The 23,459-nt window shown below is 42.7% G+C and overlaps 1 protein-coding gene across 1 annotated transcript in view; it reads right to left on the bottom strand.

Annotated features, from left to right (window-relative positions):
* The window catches only part of mahj (LisH and WD40 domain-containing protein mahjong), a 104,094-nt gene that overhangs the window by 18,572 nt on the left and 62,063 nt on the right, over positions 1 to 23,459 (bottom strand). The window contains exons 7-18 of the mRNA XM_080272103.1: positions 21,002 to 21,276; positions 20,391 to 20,589; positions 19,758 to 20,054; positions 9,396 to 9,671; positions 8,587 to 8,889; positions 6,788 to 7,365; positions 5,548 to 5,746; positions 3,971 to 4,039; positions 2,287 to 2,423; positions 1,766 to 1,847; positions 1,067 to 1,213; positions 431 to 701 (exon numbers count right to left, since the gene is read on the bottom strand). Coding sequence (XP_080128229.1) covers positions 431 to 701; positions 1,067 to 1,213; positions 1,766 to 1,847; positions 2,287 to 2,423; positions 3,971 to 4,039; positions 5,548 to 5,746; positions 6,788 to 7,365; positions 8,587 to 8,889; positions 9,396 to 9,671; positions 19,758 to 20,054; positions 20,391 to 20,589; positions 21,002 to 21,276 — 2,833 coding nt within the window. The remainder of the gene's footprint in view (positions 1 to 430; positions 702 to 1,066; positions 1,214 to 1,765; positions 1,848 to 2,286; positions 2,424 to 3,970; positions 4,040 to 5,547; positions 5,747 to 6,787; positions 7,366 to 8,586; positions 8,890 to 9,395; positions 9,672 to 19,757; positions 20,055 to 20,390; positions 20,590 to 21,001; positions 21,277 to 23,459) is intronic.

Raw genomic sequence — 23,459 nt, 5'->3', positions numbered from 1 at the left:
TTGAAGGAGAAGATGGAGGCGAGGTAGGCCAAGGAGAAGGTGGAAGGATATGGTGGATGAGTGTGTGAGTAAGTCGGTGAGGCTAGAGGACTGACAAGAGATCAAGCTGGCTGGATGAATGTTGTGAGATGTGCATGATCAGGGATTTGGCACACCTTTTTAAAGTGACAGCGTCAGGATGGACTCTATCGTATACATTTGTGTGAAGCTACTAAATGTGGTGAATGTTTTTGGTGTATTAGAGGCAGGATTCAGGGGGCTTGAATGATGAGTGGATGGAAGGGTGGCCCATTGGAATGGGCAAACTTAGGGTATTTGGACATGCTACTCCTCACCACGCCCTAGGGTGGGAAAGGAGTTCTAGATGATGATGATGATGATCAGTTAACCTGCATCAATACAGTACTGTCTGATAACACTACTAACTCACCTATACTTGAATAATCCACTGCATCAACGGTCATAAATGAGGTTTCAAATTCATTATTTTGTGTCGTCTGGTCCAACATATCCCTCACGGTAATTCCAAATATGACATCACTTGTATGATTGAACACAACATCACACAGGTTCAGCACAGGTACGGTTCTGAGCAGGTGGAAAGTGCGCAGGTCCCAGACTTCTGAGGAGCTGATGACCTCCAAGCCATTACGGTGGAAGACGCCATTGAGGATGGGGTTGATCTTGTCGAATTTGTGGATCTAGAAGAGAAAACAAAGCTCATTCCCTAGTGCAATGTTTTCTATGGTTCTTAAATAAAGGTAAGGGTTGGGGCAGGCACCATGAGGTGCGCATCCATAGCAATAATCCCCTTAATGCAAGAATCTGATCCTGTGACAAAGTGATCAGCCACTATCTTGGTATACAAAGCCACTTCATATTCAAGATTTCCATGGTTGGCTCCGTTAGGTATTCATTTTACCTAACAATGCACAGAGGGAGGATGGAAACTCAATTGATCAATGTCAGCTGCCCAAACCAGGATTCCAACCCTGGCATTATGGGAAAGTATGTAGCAGCAGGTTACAGTGGAAAAATTATAACCCATCTCTATCCACCTGCTTACCTGCTTGCCAGATCGGACATCAAATAGGACACCATCGGTCAACAGGAGGTCATCACAGGGGTCCAAAACAGCCTTGTTGATGCGGTAGTGGTTGGACAGCCGAGGTGTGAACTCACTAACTAGCTGACTGGTGTTTAAGTCATATAACTGTGAATAAAAAGATCCTCGTCATAATAATAATGATAATAATAATACAGTAATCATCATCATCACCATCATCCATCATCATCATCCCAACTCTTTTTTCCCAACATCAGGTATGGTAAGGTCCAGAAAGCAAGGAGAAGGAGAGAATATGTTAGTGGGAGAACTGATCAGTAACATGTCCAGTGAAATGGGCCACACACTCAGTCACTCACCATTCTAGTTCCCAGAATCCTAACTCCACCTCAATGGCAAATCTACACATAGACTGAACATTCCAGAAGACTAAGAGTAATTGAAGGATGTGAAACAAGTACAGTAACTCAATTCCTATTTGTCTTTTTTGTTTTCCCCAACTTAAATGCTGTCAAGTCATCACTAAATCTCTCTCTCACTCTCTCTCTTACGACTGAGTGTATATGTGGTGTGAACTGTTGTTATGTGATATATGAACCCAGTGGACTGTAGGCTTAAGCTGCCCTTCTCTTGCAGTCTACAATCCCTTCTGGGAACAGGGAAATGGTAAAAATGACAGGCATACATTTACATACTAACCCTGGCCTTAGGGTCACTGGTTCCAATAATCTTATCCTGGGAGTTACTAAAATTCGCATGCTGGCAGTCTTGCAGGGTGAATCTGGGAGGGAGGGGAATAGTATAGTAAATACAGGTAGTCTACTACTTATGTTAGGCTTATATTTTCCAATATGTAAACTTTTTATTTTTACATGTATCACTAATTTGTACAATATCACACCCCTTGAATACTGACACAAAAAGAAAGGCAAAAAAAGTGCCAACCACAAACATGAATTAATAAAGGTACTAACATGGGTCCAAGTATCAACCATCGTGGATATACAGTTACAAACAACATTGCAGAAGAAAAAGGTCTCCTTAATAATTCACGCATAAGGTCATAAGTAACCGTAGCTCTGCAATGGTTATAAAACTGACACATGTTGATATAGCATTTTTTACTAAGAATAAGTCATAGAATATCCTCCTTCAGTTTCTCATAAAATATGATGAGACATCCTCATGATTACTCTTTAATGGTAAGTGTAATTATTTACTTTTCATCAAAGAGATCAGACAGCGCCCACAGTGATGTCTCATTTAAGGCAGTGCTTGATGTTAGAAGCAGTGTGCCTGAACTGTGAGGCACCAGGCTTGATACCGCCGCCTGATGAACGGTGTACACAGCTTCAACCTGTATGGAAATAAGGATTCTGTACATCTCTTGTATCTATTTGTAAATCTATCTATCCATCAATCTATGCCAGGAAATAAGACTGAATACTATGAAACAGTCTCACGTATGGCAATGTATACTGGGAAATAAAAGTATGTGTTGAGAAATAAAAGTTAGTTAGTTTCATGTATGGCATTTTATGTTCAGAAGCAGAGAAAATTCCTGTTATAAATTGGGAACTTAGATGTGCCAGTGGATGGCAGTGTATGAGTTTAGAAGCAGTGAAATTTAACTCTAAGACAATAGGCTTGACAAGAGCCTTGCAGCCCTATGGGGCCACTTAGCATATGTTCAAGTTAGAGCTATCTCGGAAGCACACTTCACTTGCAGCAAGCACTTTGAGGCCCAACAGGGCCACAAAGCACTTGCTACACACACGCATGCACACGCACACACACACACAGGACTACAGTATATTAGATACCCCCGGTCAACTGTGTGCATGCCTTCAACCTGCTAGGAAAATACGCACAGCACCTTGATACGAGTCTTCCCCCTCCCAGTGTATTGCCAGATGCTAATCCTAGAAGGGGTGGCCACAAATGAATAGCTTCCACTCCTCCTATCCTCCACTATCAGGCTGCCCTTTCTCCAACTCAAATCCCACTCTCTCCAAAACCCTTCCACTCCATCCCTCCAAGTCATCTGTGGTCTCCCTCTCCCCCACATCTCACAATACACACTCATCTGATATGAAAATTATAAAAATGACAATATAAATGCCATTGATGGTAGGTGGGGGCACTCACCATCCACTCACTTGATGTAGTACTGCTCACGGGTGTCTGCCCTTTCCTTTCATCCTTCCTTCTTTCCTTCCTTCCTCTTCTATCTTTCTTTACTTCATTTTTTCCTTGTCCTTCTGCCTACAGGTGACTTTACACTCCCTCTTCTATCTTTCTTTCCTTCATTCTTTCCTCTTCCTTCTGCCTATGGGTGACCCTAAACTCAGTGACAAGCCAAATGGTTTCCTGTACACCAGGAAACCATTTACTATGCTGGGTGGTAACCACATAACCAAATCATGGTGTCTGATGGTTTAGTGGGTAATTACGGCGCTCCAATCAGATTGAGCCGGTAAAGGTTTACTGTATATCCAAGGGGTGTTGGGGTTTATTGCTCATGTAATGCCACTCAGGGATGAGTGAGACTAGTCACTCTCATCTGAGATGTCAGGACCAACTTGACTAGCCCTAGGCCCCTAAATTTCTCATGGGGCACTGTCGGATTGGATGAAGGATGGATGGATGGAAAAATGTTCAGGTGTAAAATGGAAAATAAATTACTAAGGAAGAGGTGCCGGAGAGGAGCACCTTCAAGTGGTGGCAACAATATCCACTAAATGGGCAGTTCCACTGCAGAGTTATACAAATATTCCACAGCTTCATCCCTATCCCCCAGATAAAGTTGCTAGGCTACAGAAAGGTAATTTCAACCTACAGTCCACTGAGTTCACATTTCACATAAACTTCGGACCACAAAAACAACAAGCATATTGTACTTACATTGCCACCTTTACTAAAGAGCCGCACATCTCCTCTGGTCGTGCCAACATACAGGAACTGGTCATCAGGCTGTAAATGCAAAACACATTCTGATGATCAAAATAAAAAAGTGGCGCACTCATAAAGCACATACCTCCATCTGAGTACCCCCATCCATTCTCGCAAGTGATCCATTTTGCCTAAAATTTTCATCACTTGTTCCTCTGATGAATCTCAAATATCATTATTCCACATATGGTGCAATTCCACCCAGTACCGGTACAGGCTGTCCCCAACTTACGAAAATAATTGGTTCTTAAAGGTCTTTTGTATAGTGGGGCACCAATTTTCGCGCCTAATTGGGTCCAAAAATAATGCGCGAAAGTGGAATTAGCGAAAATTGGGGCATTGTCTTTATGGCAAAAAGTCTAATTGGTTCCCGGTTATCCTAAAGTAACATCAGATTTTCATTTTCACCTGCAATACAGTACATCAAATCACTATTGTACATTGCATTGTGAGATACAAACAATAAAAACTGTACAGTACACATTATATGAGGAGAAACATACCACAGAGACCAGGTTGAGGTGTTTAATGGATGTTGGGGGTAAGTATCCGTGGCGTTTCCTCCCGACTTTGAATGTCCCGGCCACTTTTTATCACCACCACTGCCTCCCGGCCCTCCCCCCACACCACCAGGCCCTTTCCCCACACTACCAGGTATAGTATAGGCCACTGAACCTTGAGAATCCAACACAATGGAGCTAGCACGCTCGTACACAATGGTGGGAATGGGTGGACAGAGTGTTGACATGACGTCATTCAAGATGGCGGTGGGTTGCGGGCGGGCGGTGCAGGAAATTCAAAGTTCAAAATACAGTATTGTCCCAAACCCAAAATTTGTGCGCGAAAATCGATTTCTTTCAAGCGAAAGTGGAAGTTAGGGAATATTTGGTGCATGCCGCGAAAGTGGATTCCGCGAATCCTGCTGTAGCGAAAGTTGGTGCACTACTGTAAGTCATTTTTCTCTTAAGTCCATCTCTCATTCTTATACTCTCTCTCTCTCTCCAACCCAACCCTAATGCCATAATTACTAAGGTAACAAACTTCTTTCCTACTACCCCACTGCCTTTCTACTATATATCTACTTCTGTGCTATCCTCTGTCCGTCTCTCTCTCTCTCTCTCTCTCCTCTCCAACCCAACCCTAATCCCATAATTACTCAGGACACAAAGTTTTTTCCCTCTACCTCATCGCCTTTCTACTCCAAACCTACTACTGTGCTATCCTCTCTCTCACCCAGATTAAAGCCCATTACTGTCTTTACTCCACCACTTATCCCCTACCCTTCCCTGAACTGCAATTATCACCTCACCTCCTTGTCAGTGTCTTCACCTGACCCCATCCTTCCTTGCTATGACTGACCCCCCACCCACCCATCCACACACACACACACACACACACACACATACACAATTATTTTTGTATCTGAGGATTTTTCGTAAGTTGATCCTTCGTACGTAGGGGTCTCACTGTATTTATCTTACCTTACCTATTCTAACCCTTGTCAGACCCACATGGCTCCTATAACACACCGTGAACTGGCAGCAAAGGAACATGTCGCCATCCTCTGAAGGTCGGAAGGCCTGGGTGGGTCGATATCGGCTGTAAACAAACTTGCGGTTGTTGGCAGCACAGGGGTGGTTGGTGGGAAGGTATGGACGTCGTAAGTACCGTACCGTAAAGTTTGTGGCTGACGCCCTCACACATTTCGGCTCTGGACATCTGTGAGGTCTGTATTAAAAAAAAAAAAAAAAAAAAAAAAAAAAAAAATCAATCAACCAACTGAGAAAAGGGACTAAGAATACACTTTTTATGATAGGATGCTGGTTGTGGTGTTATTTTGAAGCTGAAGGCAAGAAACCATTTACAACACTGGGTGTTAACCATATAATCAAACCATATGTGCTCCCTACGTGTTAACAAGTGGGTTGGTGGAGGGTTAGTGCCCCTCCCCGTAAAACAAATAACTCAAAGTCAAGTGCTTGTGGCGTCTGGCAATAGATAGATAGACAGAATAGTTGTACTTTATCGTAGTATGTTCATAAAAGGAAAACAAAGAAAATAAAAAGTCAAAGTGACGAGTTGAAGTTAGGCAAAAACCAAAAATTTTATACCTTGCTGTAGAAAAATATTCACCAAGAATAAAGTTATAAAGAAACAAGGCCATGAGTCAGACCAGCTGTGCAGTACCACCACGCATGGAGCAACCATTTCATGACATCATGCTCGAGCCTCTTTGTTATGATGCGTAAACACAATTTATGGTGAATATTTTACAGAAGTTTCTTAAAATGACGATTAAAAGTGTCATCAGAATCTTTGAGGTTGGATTTGAAATGACGATCAAGTAGTTATCAGAATCTCAAAGGGTTAATCAACTAAAAGACAGGCACTAACACAGGCAAGGAGAAAGTATGGCATGCCCTCCTTTTATGACTGGGATGCATTTTTGAAAACTGATCATATAATGATTGACTGTATAATACATTTAGCATTGTAGCAGTCACAAAAAAAAAAAAAAAAAAAAAAAAAAAAACTGTATAACATATATTGGGAATCACAGCAATCATATGAGAAAAATATTGTATTAAAAAAAATCTTATTTACTGTATAATGTGGGTGTACTGCACCACAATACTCACAACAATAGGTCAAAGGTAGACTGTGTGATGACGGGATTCTTGCAGAGGTCATGGAGATTCATGACCTACTCTGTAATGATGTGAGAGAGACACAGAGATAGAAAAACTGAGACAGAGATACATTACTCACTGGAATAGGTCAAAGGTAGGGCACGTGACAACTGGATTCTTGCAGAGGGCATGTTGATTCATGAGGTACTCGGTGACAATTCCGTCAAGGCTAATGGCTGCATCTGGTGGTATGCTACCCACCGATAAACCTGATACCCCCATACACTGGTCACTACACTTGCTGCTACTGGTGGTGTTTCCTCGGCTGTCACGTTTGTTTGACCTGTTTATCTTAATCTGTATGGGTGTGGCTGAAGCAGAGGTGGTGGTGGTGGGAGTGGCTATGGTGGTAGACTGTGGTGGTGGTGAGGAGTGGTTGCCTGTGGCACTCTTACTGAAGTTGTGTCGTGCTGTGCCACTGCCAAGGAGTCGATGGGGTCTGGTGGATGGTGGTGGTGTGGCCAGGGTGCGCTGAGGTGTGGCCATGGGAGTGTTGGAGGTGGAGGAGGCCAATGAAAGGGGAAGAGGGGGTAAATGTGCCGATTGCTGCAGGGCCGTGGCAACATTCTCGTAGCCCTCCCGTGCTAGGTGGGCCTGGATCAGTTGTAGTAACTGCTTCTTGCTGTAGCTGATGGGGGTCTGTGCAACAACATCCGCCTGCAAAATAAAACACTTGTGCTTTATTAATTTGGCCTACTTGGGTTCTAGGGAAGGATGCTTTCATGCAGTGGCACATACAACTGGCGGGTGTACAAATGAGGCATCTAGTGCAATAAGGGCAACCATGAGTTTAGTTTCGAGAAAAAACGAATTTTAAAGAAATGGAACTAAAATGTCTGTATCTCGGCTAAATACTGACTGATTTCGCCGTTTGGGGGCTGATAGAATGTTTGGAACAAGAGGAATTCAATTATCTATACAAAAACTGCTGAACATGAAAACTAAATTTGCAAGCTGAATGTTTATTAGGATTATAGGTATGTGCAAAGGTAGACTGGTAAACATGGAGAACTGTCACTCATGTTTTTTTCTTGGCAAGGACAGGAAACAAGATTAATCACAGAAAAAACACTGCCACAGGTGTCATGGACAGCAGCATGAACAGACTGACACTTGCCGGGAAGATGTGTGGCTGTCAGTGCAATCTCCCATTGGCTGGCTGGATGATGTCAATGCGAAGCAGCCACCCCATTGGCTTGTCTAGTTGTCCTCATTATCCCTGCCAGGTGAGGTTTACCTTCACCCACACACCCCCCAAAACACAGAATTTCAGCCCTTGTGTACACCTGGAGTAAGGTCACTTTTTCCTAGCTTCTCTTGACTACAAGCTAAAGCATGCAGCAGGCTCCCCTGGTCCAATGAAAACCGGAAATCGTGAGAATGGTCAGCTCGTACTTATTGCACTAGATGCCTCAAATACCCTCCTACAACACCTCCCCCTGCAACACAACTGCTGCATTGACCCAGGAAACAATCTACCTTAAATTTCCCTGCACCTCACTGTAGGAAGCACCCTGATCCAACCCTGCTAAGGCACTGCCTACCCCAAGGAGGAACCAGTTCCCAACATAGTGCAATATATCTGCAGGATGGCCTCACTGAAGCAGTTGTCTACCTGTGGTCAAGGTGTCTGCTTGGCCAGACAAATCTGAACTAATCAACAACAAAAAAACTCCTTCTACAATATCTCCCCTTACAACCCACCCTGTATATACTCTGGATGCTGTAGTGGACTCTATAGAAATTTGGCATGACCCTCCAAGAAAGCCTATCTATATAGCCTCCTACAAAACCTCTCGATCTTAAGATGGCGGGAAAAAAAAAGACTACGAATAATAATGCATTCTAACTGTAGGCTGGGGCAACAACAATATGTACCCTGTGTATACTCTGGATGGTCACGTCAGCAGTTGTGTCAGACTCTGGTTTGGCACGGCCCGCCACAGCCTTGATCAGCTCCAAGGCCAGACGCTGGAACTTGAGATGTTCTGCACGTTTGTCTTGTAGAATGGGTTCGCGCATCAACAACTGCAACTGTCCTGATGTGAAGATGGGCAGTTTGCTCATGATCTGCCGCGCTGCTTCACTGCGGGAAAGTCCCACCAACGCACGACATGCCAAACCCCTGATGCAGTCCGCATCCGTGATGGGAGTCTTTTTGTGCAGCACATTCAGGAGGTACTGCCACACAGGAGTAATAAATATCAGGAAGTACATCTATATCTCTATCTACTATCCAGTCCTTTATTGCACTGTTCTCATATACCCATTACCCATGCTTTGTGATGGATGCAAAAACTATAGTATCATCATAGTGAAATAATTAGAAGATAATCAATGATAACTGCAGTACTGTATTATCAAAAATTCAATACTAAATTCTTTACTTTCACTTGGCCAAAAAGTGCCATTTAAATATGGAGCTGTAAAAACACATTAACATCAGAATACGATGCTAGTCAAAAAGATGTGCTATGGAATGAACATAGAGACACTGTATTATCATATACTGTAAGCAACCTACTTAAATTAAGCTACAAAAGGATGAAAATCTGGGCCATGCTAAGGTGAAAAAACAACAGACAACAAACAGAAGAGATTGTATAAATGAATAAACAAATAAATAAATACATGATTAAAAATAAAAAAGATATAATAACTAAATTCAAACATAGTACTGTACCCACCATAATTCCATTACTGGTCCTGACACAGTCCCAGGCTCGATTTAATACCTCGTCTCCGACAATGTTCATTATGAGGGGAAACCCAGGCAAGTAGCCTCGCTTGCCTGGGGTTCCCGTCATAACCCTCGTCACATTACCACTGCCTCCCCGGTACAGTGGAGAGCAAAGGCAGTTGATAAGTACACCCAATGCAGACTTTTGTATGTCTGGTGAGTTGAAGGGGTACAAGTTGCTCTCATGGATACAAGCTACAAGGATGGCATAACCCGGCACCTCCTGTGTTAAAAGAAAATAAAAATCATCAAAGATCCTTCCACATGACCAGCAGGAACCTGTGATGCCTGAGCACATTATTCATCAGGTTCATAGCATTGTGACAAGAAGACACTATAAATGTTGGAATAGAAGCAGGGACGGCACTTCAGTTCAACATGTCTACACAATTAGTTTCCAAACATTTTCCAGTACTATACTCCAGCACCAAAGAAGCCCATGGATCATGTGGAAAGGTACAGTATTTAGATTTTCTCTAAATTACATACAGACAGACAGGCTGATAGATAAACAGATAAATTTATAAGAAGGGATTAAGATTTTTTTTTTCATGGACTTATGCTACCAGGACTGCATACCATGGACTGCACATGAAGGGAAACTTTAACCTGCAATCCACCAGGTTACATTCACATGAACCTGAAACCACAACAACCACTAAGTCTACCTGTACAGCACAACAGATAAACTGTGACAATTACATAGATACAAGCAATTTCCATTACCTAAACAATTTCCAAATTTTATTACACTAACTTGGCCCATAATTTTGTCCTTTTGCAATTTACTTCACATCCTTATCATTGCACGTCTTCATGACTAATGCAGTATTATTATTGTCTGTTATTACTGCTTAGCAATTATGATGGGAAGAGGGCAATTTCAGGCCAGGCTGGAGTAAAAACAGTAGGAAAGACAGATTGTGACCAACTGCATCCCAGTTAATGGACACTGCTCGTTACAGCCAATGAAAGTTCAGTTAGCTTCATGGTGTCCATTACATCCGACATCCACTATACCAGGGTCCGTTATGGCAAAGGTCTACCGTATTATATTTTTGTTATTCTGCACACACCACGCCTAAACTTACTATCTTAATGATAAACTTCTGATCTCAATTCCTTCAGTGCACCCATGTTTCACATAGCCTGAACCAAGTCCAACACTGTTACCCAAATGATTTATGCACATCTTTTTTTCTTTTTTTTATTATATAGGGTATGTTGCAATTCCTGCAGCTATATTTTGTATGAATGTAATATGCATACACATATTTTATCTACCAATTACTTTAGCCTTTATGGGCAGGGATCTCGAATACTGTGGTATCATCCTAAAAATAAGGTTTTCATGTACTGCTGTAACTAATTTGCTGAACTGATCTATCTATCTATCTATTGCCAGACGCCTCAATCCTGTTTGGGGTGGCCACAAACAAATCGCCTCCAAGTAGCCCTGTCCCCCACCATTTCAATGCCCTGCTCCCAACTCACACCCCCCTCTCTCATATACCTCTCCACCCCATCCCTCCATCTCATCCTCGGCCTCCCCCTCCCTCTTCCCCCCTCCACCTCACTCACATACACTCTCTTCGTCAGTCTTTCACCCTCCATTCTCTCAACATGGCCAAAACCACCTCAGTGTGTTCCTCATAACGCTTCCTATCACATCCACATCAACACCACAACGCTCCTTTATATCCTCATTCGTCAGCCTGTCTCTCCATGTGATTCCGAAGGCTCCTCTTAAATAACTCATTTCCACTGCTCTCACTCTTGACTTGTGTCCTTCCAACAACGTCCAAGCTTCACTTCCATACGTTAGAGTTGGTATCACAATACTGTCATGTAGTAACTTTTTCACTTCCATGCTCAGTTCCCTGTTTCTTATCACTGCTTTCAAATAACCAGCAACCTTTCTTCCCTGCTGTACCCTTTCAAGCACTTCACCCTCCAAACCTCCATCCTTACTCATCACACTACCCAAGTACTTAAACGTACTCACATTTTCCAATTCCTCACCATCCAACCTTGCTGTAAATTCACTGACTTCACCCCTCTCAAAGACCATCACTTTACTCTTCCCTACATTCACCTTTAGATTCCGTTTCATACACACTCTCCCAAACTCATCCACCAAGCCTTGCATCTCCCCTTCGTCTTCACTCAACAACACAGTATCATCTGCAAACAACAGTACAGGGAGTTTCCAAACACTATCCTCTCTCACCAGGGCCACTCCAACATCTACTACCCTACCTTGTACATCTTTTATTACCCCATCCATGTACAGATTGAACAACCATGGAGACATGACACATCCTTGTTTCAACCCAACTTTCAAAGACAACAATTCACTTAGTTCACCATCCACATGCACTGCAGCCTTCGCACCATCGTACATACTCTTCACTGCATTCAACAACTTCCCATCTACTCCATATATTCTTAACACTTTCCACAATCCTTGTCTATCCACCCTGTCATATGCTTTCTCCAAATCCATGAAAGCCGAATACAACTTCTTTCCCTTCTCTAGAAACTTTTCCACTAAAGATCTAAGAATGAATATCTGATCTACACAACCTCTTCCCTTCCTAAAGCCTCCCTGTTCTTCTCCACTAATTTCTTTGGTCTTTCTCTAACTCTGTCAATAAGTATCCTACCATACACTTTTCCTATTATACTAAGAAGACAAATGCCCCTATGATACCACACACTTCTTTTTCCCCTATTCCTTTGTACAAGGGAATAATTATACCTGACTTCCAATCCTCCAGGACTCTACCTTCCTCCCAGGCCAATCTGCACATCTTCCACATCCTTTCTACTACTATCTCTCCCCCATACTTCAGCATTTCACCACACACTCCATTAATTCCTGGGGCTTTCCCTGATTTAACTTTCTTCATTGCTTCCACAACTTCTATCCTACTGATTTCTTCCTGTCTTCTCACCTCCCTCCTTCTCCCAGCCATTCCCCAGCCACTTATACTCGCATTACTTCCATCCTCTATGTTCAACAATTCCTTAAAGTGTTCTCTCCATCTGATCACTTTCTCTCCCTTCTCCACTAGTAATCTGCCATTTTTATCTTTCACTCCCCTGCTAACTTCACTTCCACCCTGTCTTACTCTTTTCACCTCTTTCCAGAACATTTTCTTACAGTCCCTCCACTTTACACTCAAATTCCTTCCAAATTCCTCATCCACTCTCTTCTTACTCTCTCTTACTAATCTTTTCATCTCTCTCTTTCTTTCTACATATAACTCTCTCTTCCGTCTCTCAACTTCTTCCACGCCCCTATTTCTCATCCATTCATTGTATGCTTTCTTCTTTTGTGCCACAGCCTGTCTCACCTCTTCAGTCCACCATGCTGTTCTTTGCACCCCCCTCCGTCTTCTCTTCCTTCCACACACCACATCACATGCTGCACATATTTCTTCTGTAAATATCCTAAACACACCTTCCACGTCTCCCATCTGCTCCAATTCATATTTGCCCAATCGTTCCTCCACTTCTCTCTTATACTCTGCCTTTTTCTCATCCTCTTGTAACCTTTCCACTCTCCTTGCAACTACTCCTTCCTCTCGTCTTTCCCTTCTTCTATTCCTCCATCTTACTTGAATCCTAATTCTGGCCACCACAAAGCAGTGGTCAGAAAGTCCACTCCCCCAACCTCTATAAGCTCTTGCATCCATTACACATCTTCGCATCTTTTCATCCACACACACATAATCAGTCATTGCCTTCCTTTCATTCAGTTCACCACCCACCCTTCTCATCACTCGCCATGTATACCTGTGGATCATTTTATGCCTGAAGAGGGTATTGGCTATCACCAACCCCCTCCCAGCATAAATGTCCACTAACGCACTCCCATTCTCATCTATCTCAGCAGGCAAACCCCACTCACCAACTATTCAATCCACCTTCACGTTCCCAACTTTACCATTCATATCACCGATCAAAAACACTCTCTCATTCCTTCCAAACTTTTCCATGCAAACTTCTACATTTGTCCAGAACTCTTCTCTCACTCTTCTAGCACGATCTTGCGTTGGCGCATACACACACACAATCGCCCACATTTGTATTCCAACTTTCAACTTTACCCACACAATCCTTCACCCAACTGATCCATACTGCCTTATGCTCTTCTTCCATCTTTTACTCACAACTATACATTCTCCTTCCTTTGCCCTCTCATTCTCACCTACTCCTGCATATATACCCCATCCATACTCCCCTTCTCTCACACTTTCTCCTCTCCATTTTGTTTCAGTTATTCCGCATACATCAACTTTCGCACCCTCAAGCACCTGGACAATCTCTCTCTCTTTCACCTCATCATTCGCTCCCCTTACATTCCACGTTCCGATAACCATGTCCTTTGTCTGGTCCTTGGTTGTCATCGTTTGGTCAGTCCTTGTAACTAATTTGCTGTACTGATATATCACTGATATTTGCATTTATTCTGATACTGAACCGATACCAATATTTACTGTCGATATCAGAATATCAGATACTGTATAGACAGAAGGAACATTAAAATGTCTATTATTGAAAGTTTCATTGTTTTGCCTGACTGTGTGTGAATGAATGCTGTTACCCTGACACAGTTTGCAGCTTAACAGTCTTATTGAAAACCATTAAATGTTCAGAACAATAAATGGGTGAATGGAAGAGGAGAAAAGGAAACGAAAGAAAAGAACTGAAGACCGAAAGCAGTAAGCTGAGTGAGGTATACCATGTGGAGTTTAAGTACGGTGGCCGTGTGGGTTTTGGTACATAAATAGTGCACACACGTCTGCACCCATTACTTAATATATTCTTTGTTTAGCCATAACACTCAGGTCACTCTTCTCACTGTAGTCTAAAAAAATAAGTGATTTACAGCACATACAAAAGAAAGCAGTAGATGGGGGTAATGAGGGGCCAGTAAACCTGAGACAAGGAGATGAATGACATTTGGCAATTTTGTGAGTAAGCTACTAGTTAGTGTTTGTGCACAAAAATGATGCAGAGATTTGAGTGTAACTTCAGAATGAATATTTAGCTATGCAGGACACTGCCCATAAAGCACTGCTCACTTCAACCACTGAACCTTTAATGCTAAGGTTTTCTAAGTAAATAAAATATACAGTACTTGACTGAAGACTGTCTCAAAATCAAAAAAGGCACGGCATTTTTGTGTTTAATGTGAGCCAGTACATTACACTACACAGTACTACATGTGGTTGGCATACACTGGACTTAGTCATTCATGTTTTATTGAATGGAAGGCCGTTTTAATCATGATATATATAAGGAACACTTTCTGACTACTATTGTGTTGAATCCAATCTCACGGATTAAAGCAGGTGTATTTTTTCCACTGTGCATTAACTCTAGGCAGGTCCAGCCTCAGTTGGCTAATAATCAAAATGTTCTGTACCTTTAAGGTAGAGTAACCTCGCATCCAGTACGGTATTTTTGTCAGACAAAAATACCGTACTGGATGCTACCATACTGGACTAAATTTGTACTGGATGCTACCATACTGGACTAAATTTGTCTATCTATCTATCTATCTATAGCCCGACGCCCTAATCCCGCAAAGGGTGGCCGCAGACAAATCGCCTCCAAGTCACTCTGTCACCCACCATTTGACTCCCCTCCCCCCAACTCACCCCCCCCTCCCTCATATACCTCTCAACTCCATCCCTCCACCTCATCCTCGGTCTACCCCTCCCTCTCCCTCCCTCCACCTCACCTACATACACCCTCTTAGTCAGTCTTTCATTCTCCATTCTCTCCACATGTCCAAACCACCTCAGTGTATTTCTCCTAATCTTTTCAACCACATCCACATCTACCCCACAACGTTCCTTCACTTCTTCATTTGTCAACCTGTCCCTCCACGTCACTCCACATGCTCCTCTCAAGTAACTCATTTCCACTGCTCTCACTCTTGACTTGTTCCCCTCTTGCAAGGTCCACGCCTCGCTTCCATACGTCAGGGTAGGGATCACAATACCATCATGCAGTGACTTCTTAACTTCCATACTCACCTCCCTATTTCTCATCACTGCTTTCAGTGTACCAACAACCTTTCTTCCCTGCTGTACCCTTTCACGTACTTCATCCCCCAAAGTTCCATCCTTACTCATCACACTACCCAAGTACTTGAATCCACTCACAATCTCCATATCCTCACCATCCAACCTCACTGCACACTCTGTGACTTCATTCCTCTCAAACACCATAACTTTACTTTTGTTTACATTAACTTTCAGCTTCCTCCTCCTACACACTGTCCCAAATTCATTCACCAAACCTTGCAACTCCCATTCATCTTCACTCAACAATACTGTATCATCACCAAACAGCAACACCGGAAGCTTCCAAATCTCACCCTCATTCATTAGGGCCACCCCCACATCCACTGGACTAAATCCATACTGGACAAATAACAAACCTTATGGAAAAAATTAATAACGTCAGACAAGCCTTGAAAAAGTCCCCCAAAATTCAATTTAACTATATACTGACACAACTAAGATTTTACTAACCTTTAAGGTGAGTGGTGATGGGTTTGGGGGGGAAGGGGGGGTTGCCAAGTCTGTAGGAGGTCCTACTGACCCCCTGGAGGAGGGCCTTCAGGATCCTGCAGAGGCCTCTCTGCCTCAACCTCCATCATAAATCCTTCATAATCACACACTGACACATTGTCGTCGTCGTCGTCATCAGGGGGAAGTGATGCTGCTCATGCCTGTTGTTGAGGTTCCCCAAGGCTCTCCTCTCTTCATCTCAACACTCAAAGAACCTTGTGATGAGGTGCCGCCTTTTCTTGGGGTTAGTGGAAGGCTTCCTAGGCATCGTGGAAGCAGAGGTGAGAGCACAGCAGCGGTGAAAGAAGGGTCCAAAATGAGGTTTGTCATCTTGTACGGAGGGCGGGAGCTCGTCTGAGCTCCGCAGCTCAGACAAAAAAAGAAGCCAGGGTGCGTTCACGTGACAGCAATACTGCAATTTGATTGGCACATGTCACGAGTAATAAGGAAGGTGTACTGGACTGGCATGGCAGTACTAGGGAAATGTTCCTCGGTGTTGGCCATCTTCACTGGACGCAGCATGCCAGTACTAGAGAATAACTCCTTGGATTTTGCTCACTTTGTACAACCGATCCGTACTAACCCAACAAATCTGTACTACTGTAATATATATATATATTTTTCCCGACCATAGTGGACACGAATAGTACTGGAAAAACGCGTACTGGACCCAAGGGAACTGTATAAATGCTGTTTCATTTTACGGCTAATGGCCGGATGGCCAAGCTTTTACATATGGTACTTTCAAGTACCATACAGTATAAATCTATCTATCTATCTATTGCCAAACGCCTTAATCCCATAAGAGGTGGCCACAAACAAATCGCCTCCATGTCACCCTGTCCGCTGCCATTTCAGCAGTATATATATATATATATATATATATATATATATATATACAGTGCTTGACAAAAGTATTAAGCGCCCTGCATCCCTCCTACGAAACAAACCTTTCAACACTGAAAAAACATGTAAATAATGCATTATATTTACATTTAAAGCTTGGTAGGGTATCCTTTGCGCTTCTTCATGGATCTGAGATGTCATGGAAGTGAAAGGGCGAGGTTCCTCAGGTGCTGGGGTGGTGTTTTTGCCCAGGACTCACGAATGGCTGCTTCCAGCTTAGGCAGAGAGCTCACGTCCTTCCCTTGGAGATTCTTCTTTACGAGGTACCAGAGGTTTTCTATCGGGTTGAGGTCTGGGCTATTGCCTGGCCAGTCTTTCATGAAGGAGACCTAGCAGTCACGAAGCCAGTTGGTGACCAATTTAGCTTTATGAGCAGGTGCACCGTCCTGCTGAAAGACTCTTGCACCTGTGAGCTCGAAGGACTCAGGTAAATGATCACAAAGAAACTCCAGGTAAATGTCCTGATTCACTCTGCAGTTCTTTGGAAGCACAACAAGCTTCCCCAAACTCTTCCCAGAGAAACAATCCCATACCATAAGTGAATCAAGGTGTTTAACTATGCTCTCCACGTAATGGGGGTCAAGCGGGTCATTACCTCTGCGCCGGTACACGCGCGCTCCTCGATTACAGGTAACACTAAACGTTGCCTCATCAGACCACAACACTGACAACCATTGGTCCTCACCCCAGTTAAGGTACTTGTTAGCAAAGGCAAGCCTACGAAGTCCCTGGTAACGTGTAAGAAGAGGCTTTCTCACAGACCTGTGACTTGTGTAACCAAGTTCAAGGACTCTTCGAGACACCGTGCGCACTGAAACCTCACCAAACACTTCCAGGTTGCTCTCCTTAATTTTCCTTGCACTCACATGAGGATTAGACTCCACTGCACGTTTTAACATATTAATAGACCTCGGGCAAGTTTTCCTGGGCCTACCAGACGGCGGTTTCTTTGTAGGAACGTCATCACTATTTTCCACTCGAAAACGGGCACACCACCTCCGCACTGTCGATCGAGCCACACCAACCAAATCACTAATTTCCTTCGTGGGGTGGCCTGCCTCCTTTAGAGCAATGATCTGTAATATGATTTCACTCAAAAGTTCATAACAAGTGTGACGAAAGCCAAAACACTGCGGGACACTAGGTAAAAAATGGCGCAAGAAGAGAGGGAGGAGCGGCAGAGTTCCTCTCTCTCACGCAGTCCGTAGGCAACTGAGGCAGCAGCCAACCAGCGTGCAGTAAGGCCTCAGGCTGCTGTGACATCATGTTAGCGGCCCAAACATCTGGCTCAAATTTTAGTACCAAAAAAGAGTGATTCTTTTTTCGCCAAAAGTATTTGCGCGCCCTGACATAGGCGCTCGATACTTTTGTCGAGCACTGTATATATATATATACCGAATATATATGTGAGCGTATATATATATATATATATATATATATATATGTATGACATTTTTTTCATTAACAGAACAGAAGGAAAAACAAAGGTTGGAAAAAAAAAAAAAAAAAAAAAAAAAAAAAAAAAATGCTCACAGCTCTTGTACCATCAGTTAAACATTAAGCCTAAGTTATACCACTGATGGAACACTGCCAGCCTATGTATGTGTACCCCCTGACCGCAAGTTCCTACAGTCTGTCACACTTCCTGACAGAAGACTGTTTTCTAGGAATTTGCATCAAGCTTCATTCAAACCATAGTGATATAATACTATGGTCTAAGTATTTCGTTTGTTTTAGTCCAAGCATTTAAGGCAGTCAACAGAATGAGAGGTACAACCATATCTTTGAAAAATAATCATCAGTACAGCGACAGTTCACACCAACAATGGAGAAATGAGTGCTAGAGCCTAGGGTCATTGAGTAAAAACCAACATTTATATATTATTCATTGTTACTTAGCCGATTCCAATATGATTCCAATTAATTATCGGATAACTTTTCCCTTCCAATACCGATATTAATCGGCTTTTACTTGATTTACAGGACTATTATTATGTCCATTCAAATACCTGAAGGTTAGGTGTAAACAAACACACTTCTGCCACATCTATCAAACTGCATCAGCCTTGTACCAATTCATCAATGCCGTTATCTGTACAGGTGGTCCCTTACTTATGAACGGGTATTGTTCCAAGAAACTGCTGGTAGGCCAATTTTTTCATAAGTCAAAAATGCATTTAATACACCTGACCAACTGAACATCATAGTCTCGTCAAGCCTACCTTTACGTACTTAGAACAATTACATTAGCTTATAGCTGGGCAAATTCATTAACACAAAGGCTATTTTATAAAAAAGTGCTGAATATCTCATGTTATTTAATGTATATGGTACTGAGATCGAAGTATGGTTTCACATTTGTATGGTCGAAAAATCGTAAATGTCAACCGTTCATACGTAGGGGAACACTGTGTTTGACAAAACCCCATATAACCCGTGTTATTGAGTGCCATGCAAATTCTGCTGCATGTACTAGGCAGCTGTAATTGGGTAACTTTTTTTTTTTCTTTTTTTAAAGCAAGTAAGAAGGAACCAAAGGCCAGAGGCCTGCAATTTGCTCCCTCTTAAAAAAAAAAAAATAATAATAATAATAATAATAATAACAGAGCCAATTTCAAGATACATTTGTACATTAAAACTGCATTGGTATTCTGAGGGACAGTGACCAAAGTCATTCTTGAGAAAACCCCAATAACCCATGTTATAATCACTACAGTATCCACAAAATCAATATCCAAACTAACATTACTTGGTATAACCCCTTATTAGAAGTTGCCCATCCACAGAGAGATGGATAAACAGTGCTCTACCTGAGGACCCCTAGCGTGCAGAAAGTCATTTGTTGCAGGGATGGTCAACTTATCACACAATGCACCCTGGACACTTGGTACAACACTGCACACTGATAGGCAGTCTAAGGCAAAAACTGCCGGCTCAGATTTCGGACCAAAAGGTTGGTTGAGCATCACGGCAACGAGCTGCAACAACAACTGCAGCCCTCGTAATGACACAAACTGCTCAACAGGCTTCCACCGACCTCTCGCTGGGAAGTTCTCCAATAGATATTCTATGTTGTTTCGTGTGGCCTCTGCCGTTACATTCAGAGCCTGTGGGGAGAGCAAGGAGTTAGCTTCTTCTTCCTGCTGTAGCCCCATCCTCACCTGGACATGAACCTGGTGGACAGTAGGCTGAAGATGCCCTTCTTCTGCAGTCCAATGTTCACTTTCATAGGACAGGGATGGAGCTGAGAGACATTTGCATAATCAGACAACAGAACTGCCCAGCATTATCAGTACTCCTGTTTGATGGCATCCCTCTCCAGCAACTAACCAATCTATTAGCAAGTGCAACTGCACACCACATGCATGCAAGCACACACACTCTCTCTCTCGTCCATCTTTCAAGCACGTGTGGATAACTGTAGTGTACACTCTCTCATCCACCTTATAAGCAGGTGTGGATAACTGTGGAGGAGTTGTGATGTCCGTGGGATGCAATGATGCTGTGCGCTGTAGGTGATGCACCTTCAGTGCCAGGTGGGCCTCAAAATACTGCTTCAGGGTCAGGCACACCTGCTTCACCATCTGCCACACTACAGCCTCATTTAGTTGGTCATCGATCTCCCACGTGTCTTGCAGCAAGCTGGAAAATATACAAACACACAAATAAGAGAACAAAGATGGAAGGAAAGAACAAGACAGAGGGAAGAGTGAGAAAGAAAAAAGGAAAAAGGAAAGAGAGAGAGAGAGAGAGAGAGAGAGAGAGAGAGAGGGGGGGGGGGGAGGAAGGGGGGAGTCAAAGACAAGCTACACACCTAAGTTACATCCTAAGAAAGAGCAAGAGGATGAGTGAGTGTGTGAAAGCTGAGATGCTGCAAACCCTAGAATTCAAGCTCCATATTTCAGTCTAAACAGATGGGTGAGAAGTTTCTTCATGCCATCTTGCTCTACAACTCATTCTAGAAATGCCCTGAATCAGAACACCTGACAGACAGCTATACAGAGAGAGAGAGAGAGAGAGAGAGAGAGAGAGAGAATTAATTCATGTTTCATACCTGAGTGTTGACAGAAGATTAAGCAACTTCCTAATGCCATCCTGTTGGTCAAATCGTTCCAGAATCGCCCTGAATCGAAACACTAGCCCAAAGAACATAACGGTGTGTGTTCTAGAGGACTGGTGAGAACGCACCATCAGCCACAATGCATAAGAAACCAACTGGTTCAGGAAACCTTCAGGTAGCTGACACATGCGTTCTACTGCTTCCTCACAGTAACCCAGATACCAGAGGCAAAGGGATACTCCATCTGCTGGTAATGATGGCCTTGGTACCTGAAAAGACAGCATTAAGACTCTCAGGCCCATAGCAATACCCTAAATACCAGATGCAAAGGAATATTCCAGTGGTTGATAGGGATGATGTGGGATCTGAAACACACTAGATAAGACTCAATTTGCATGACTGATGTATCTGGGAACTTTACCGTACAAAATCCAAACGAGCAAATTGTGTCAATGGAACTCACATTTTGAGGATAACTGGTATGGTTAAGTCCTAAAGTTTTCCCAAAGTACCCCCCTTTGGCCCTCTTGAAACATTTTTACCCTCTCCTGATCATACCTGTCATTCACTGTACTATACACACAATCTCTAGAAGAATTACTAGGCATAACACAGGGTTAATAAGAGTGTACAAAGTGATATATAACTGCCACTCTGGTCCTAGCGGCAGAGGAAAATCACTTCATTCTCCCATTTATCATTGTTATCAGGCGGGTTTGAATGTTTATGAAAGTATTTCTTACTTAAAATGATATTAAATTTTGAGCATAAAATGTGACATGAAAATATTTATTCTTTGGAAAACAAATATTTAGTTCTGGATGAACAATGTGTATTAATTATGAAATACAAATTCAGTAATATTGTATAATTAATACTATGCACTGCCAGCCCCTTGGGGAAGTAGTGTCAGCAGAAATAACTATGCAATGAGTTGGGTTCAGCATTTTCAGATAATCTACCTAAATAACTATTTCAACTGCATAAAGTAGCAAAAATTGTCAGCTGAAAGAAGATAAAGTACGTAATGAATGGTGGCAGTGAGGTGAGAGATGAAAAGCAGGCAACGAACAGCATGTATTTCCCTAGTTGTAGTATACAGGATTTCGCTAAGCTCATGCTGTCCTGTCTCCACATCTTAAATTACCCAATCTGCTTTTAAACATAAGGATGTTCTTGACTTGCACCCCCTCCTCTTTTGAACTGTTCCAAATGTCTATACTTCTATTTGGGAAACTAAATTTTTTCACATCGTTTAACCCCTTAACTGCGGGGCATCACTTTTGTGACGCTTGGGAGCAAGGGATCATACCGCGGGGCAACACTTTTGTGATTCTGTGTTATTTTGAATTCGCCCGGGCTTTGAAGTGGTGGCTTGTATCATCTATCAGTACTGCCAATGTCCAACACTAGTCAGCACTCCTAATCTCATCTGTACTCCCATCCATTGTTGACAATTTAGCCATTTCTCCCCGTTCTTGACTCCCCTCCCTACCTCCCCTCCATTACCCTATCCTCTCGCCTGCCCGGCCGTGCTATGCTAAGTAAATCTTCCCTGGAATTTTTCACTGATTTCATCCATTGAAATAAGCCCTATGCCCTATTCTTGTACCAAATAATATATACAAGAAAGAAACAAGGTAAGTGAGAGTGCCATACACCTAGAATTGGCTAATTATCACCTGACAACACCTCACGTGCACTCGTTCGCTAATTTTCGCTGTTTATTTCCCCCTGAAGTATGCCGTATAATCTATTTTCGTAATAAAAATATATATAAGAAAGGAAGGGAGAAGCCTAAGTGATATTTACATTCACCTGGAACTACCTAATTATTGCAGGCCACCACACTGTATTCTATGCTAAGTAAATCTTCCCTGGAATTTTCCACTGATTTCATCCATTGAAATATGCCCTATGCCCTATTCTTATACCAAATAATATATACAAAAAAGAAATAAGGTAAGTGATAGTGCCATACACCTGGAATTGGCTAATTATCACCTGACAACACCTCACGTGCACTCGTTCGCTAATTTTCGCTGTTTATTTCCCCTTGAAATATGCCGTATAATCTATTTTCGTAATAAATATACATATAAGGAGGGAAGGGAGAAGCCTAAGTGATATTTACATTCACCTGGAACTACCTAATTTACTGTATTATGTATTGTCTTGGTTTCCTGCCAATCATTTCATTGCTATATATTAGCAGGGCTCATAGGACTGAACTTGGTAGTATTGCACCTACCCTAGCCAGGCAGCAGGAGGCCACCACTATCAGTTCACTGTCGTCTTTGAAAGTGGGAGTATGTCTGATTTGCTCCTGCTAACTTCCACTGCTTTATAGCCCCATGCAAAGGGCCCTGTGACCTTTACCCCCTACTAAACCTCGTGTGGAAAGAGGTAAAGGGCTGACAACTGATAGAGAGTGACTATGATCTTTTTATTG

The sequence above is a fragment of the Coenobita brevimanus genome, chromosome 49, assembly GCF_032717465.1.
Source record: "Coenobita brevimanus isolate Jiangsu-jjx chromosome 49, ASM3271746v2, whole genome shotgun sequence".
Classification (NCBI taxonomy): domain Eukaryota; kingdom Metazoa; phylum Arthropoda; class Malacostraca; order Decapoda; family Coenobitidae; genus Coenobita; species Coenobita brevimanus.
Note: the sequence above shows the minus strand (reverse complement) of the source record. Positions and strands in the feature narration are given on the sequence as shown.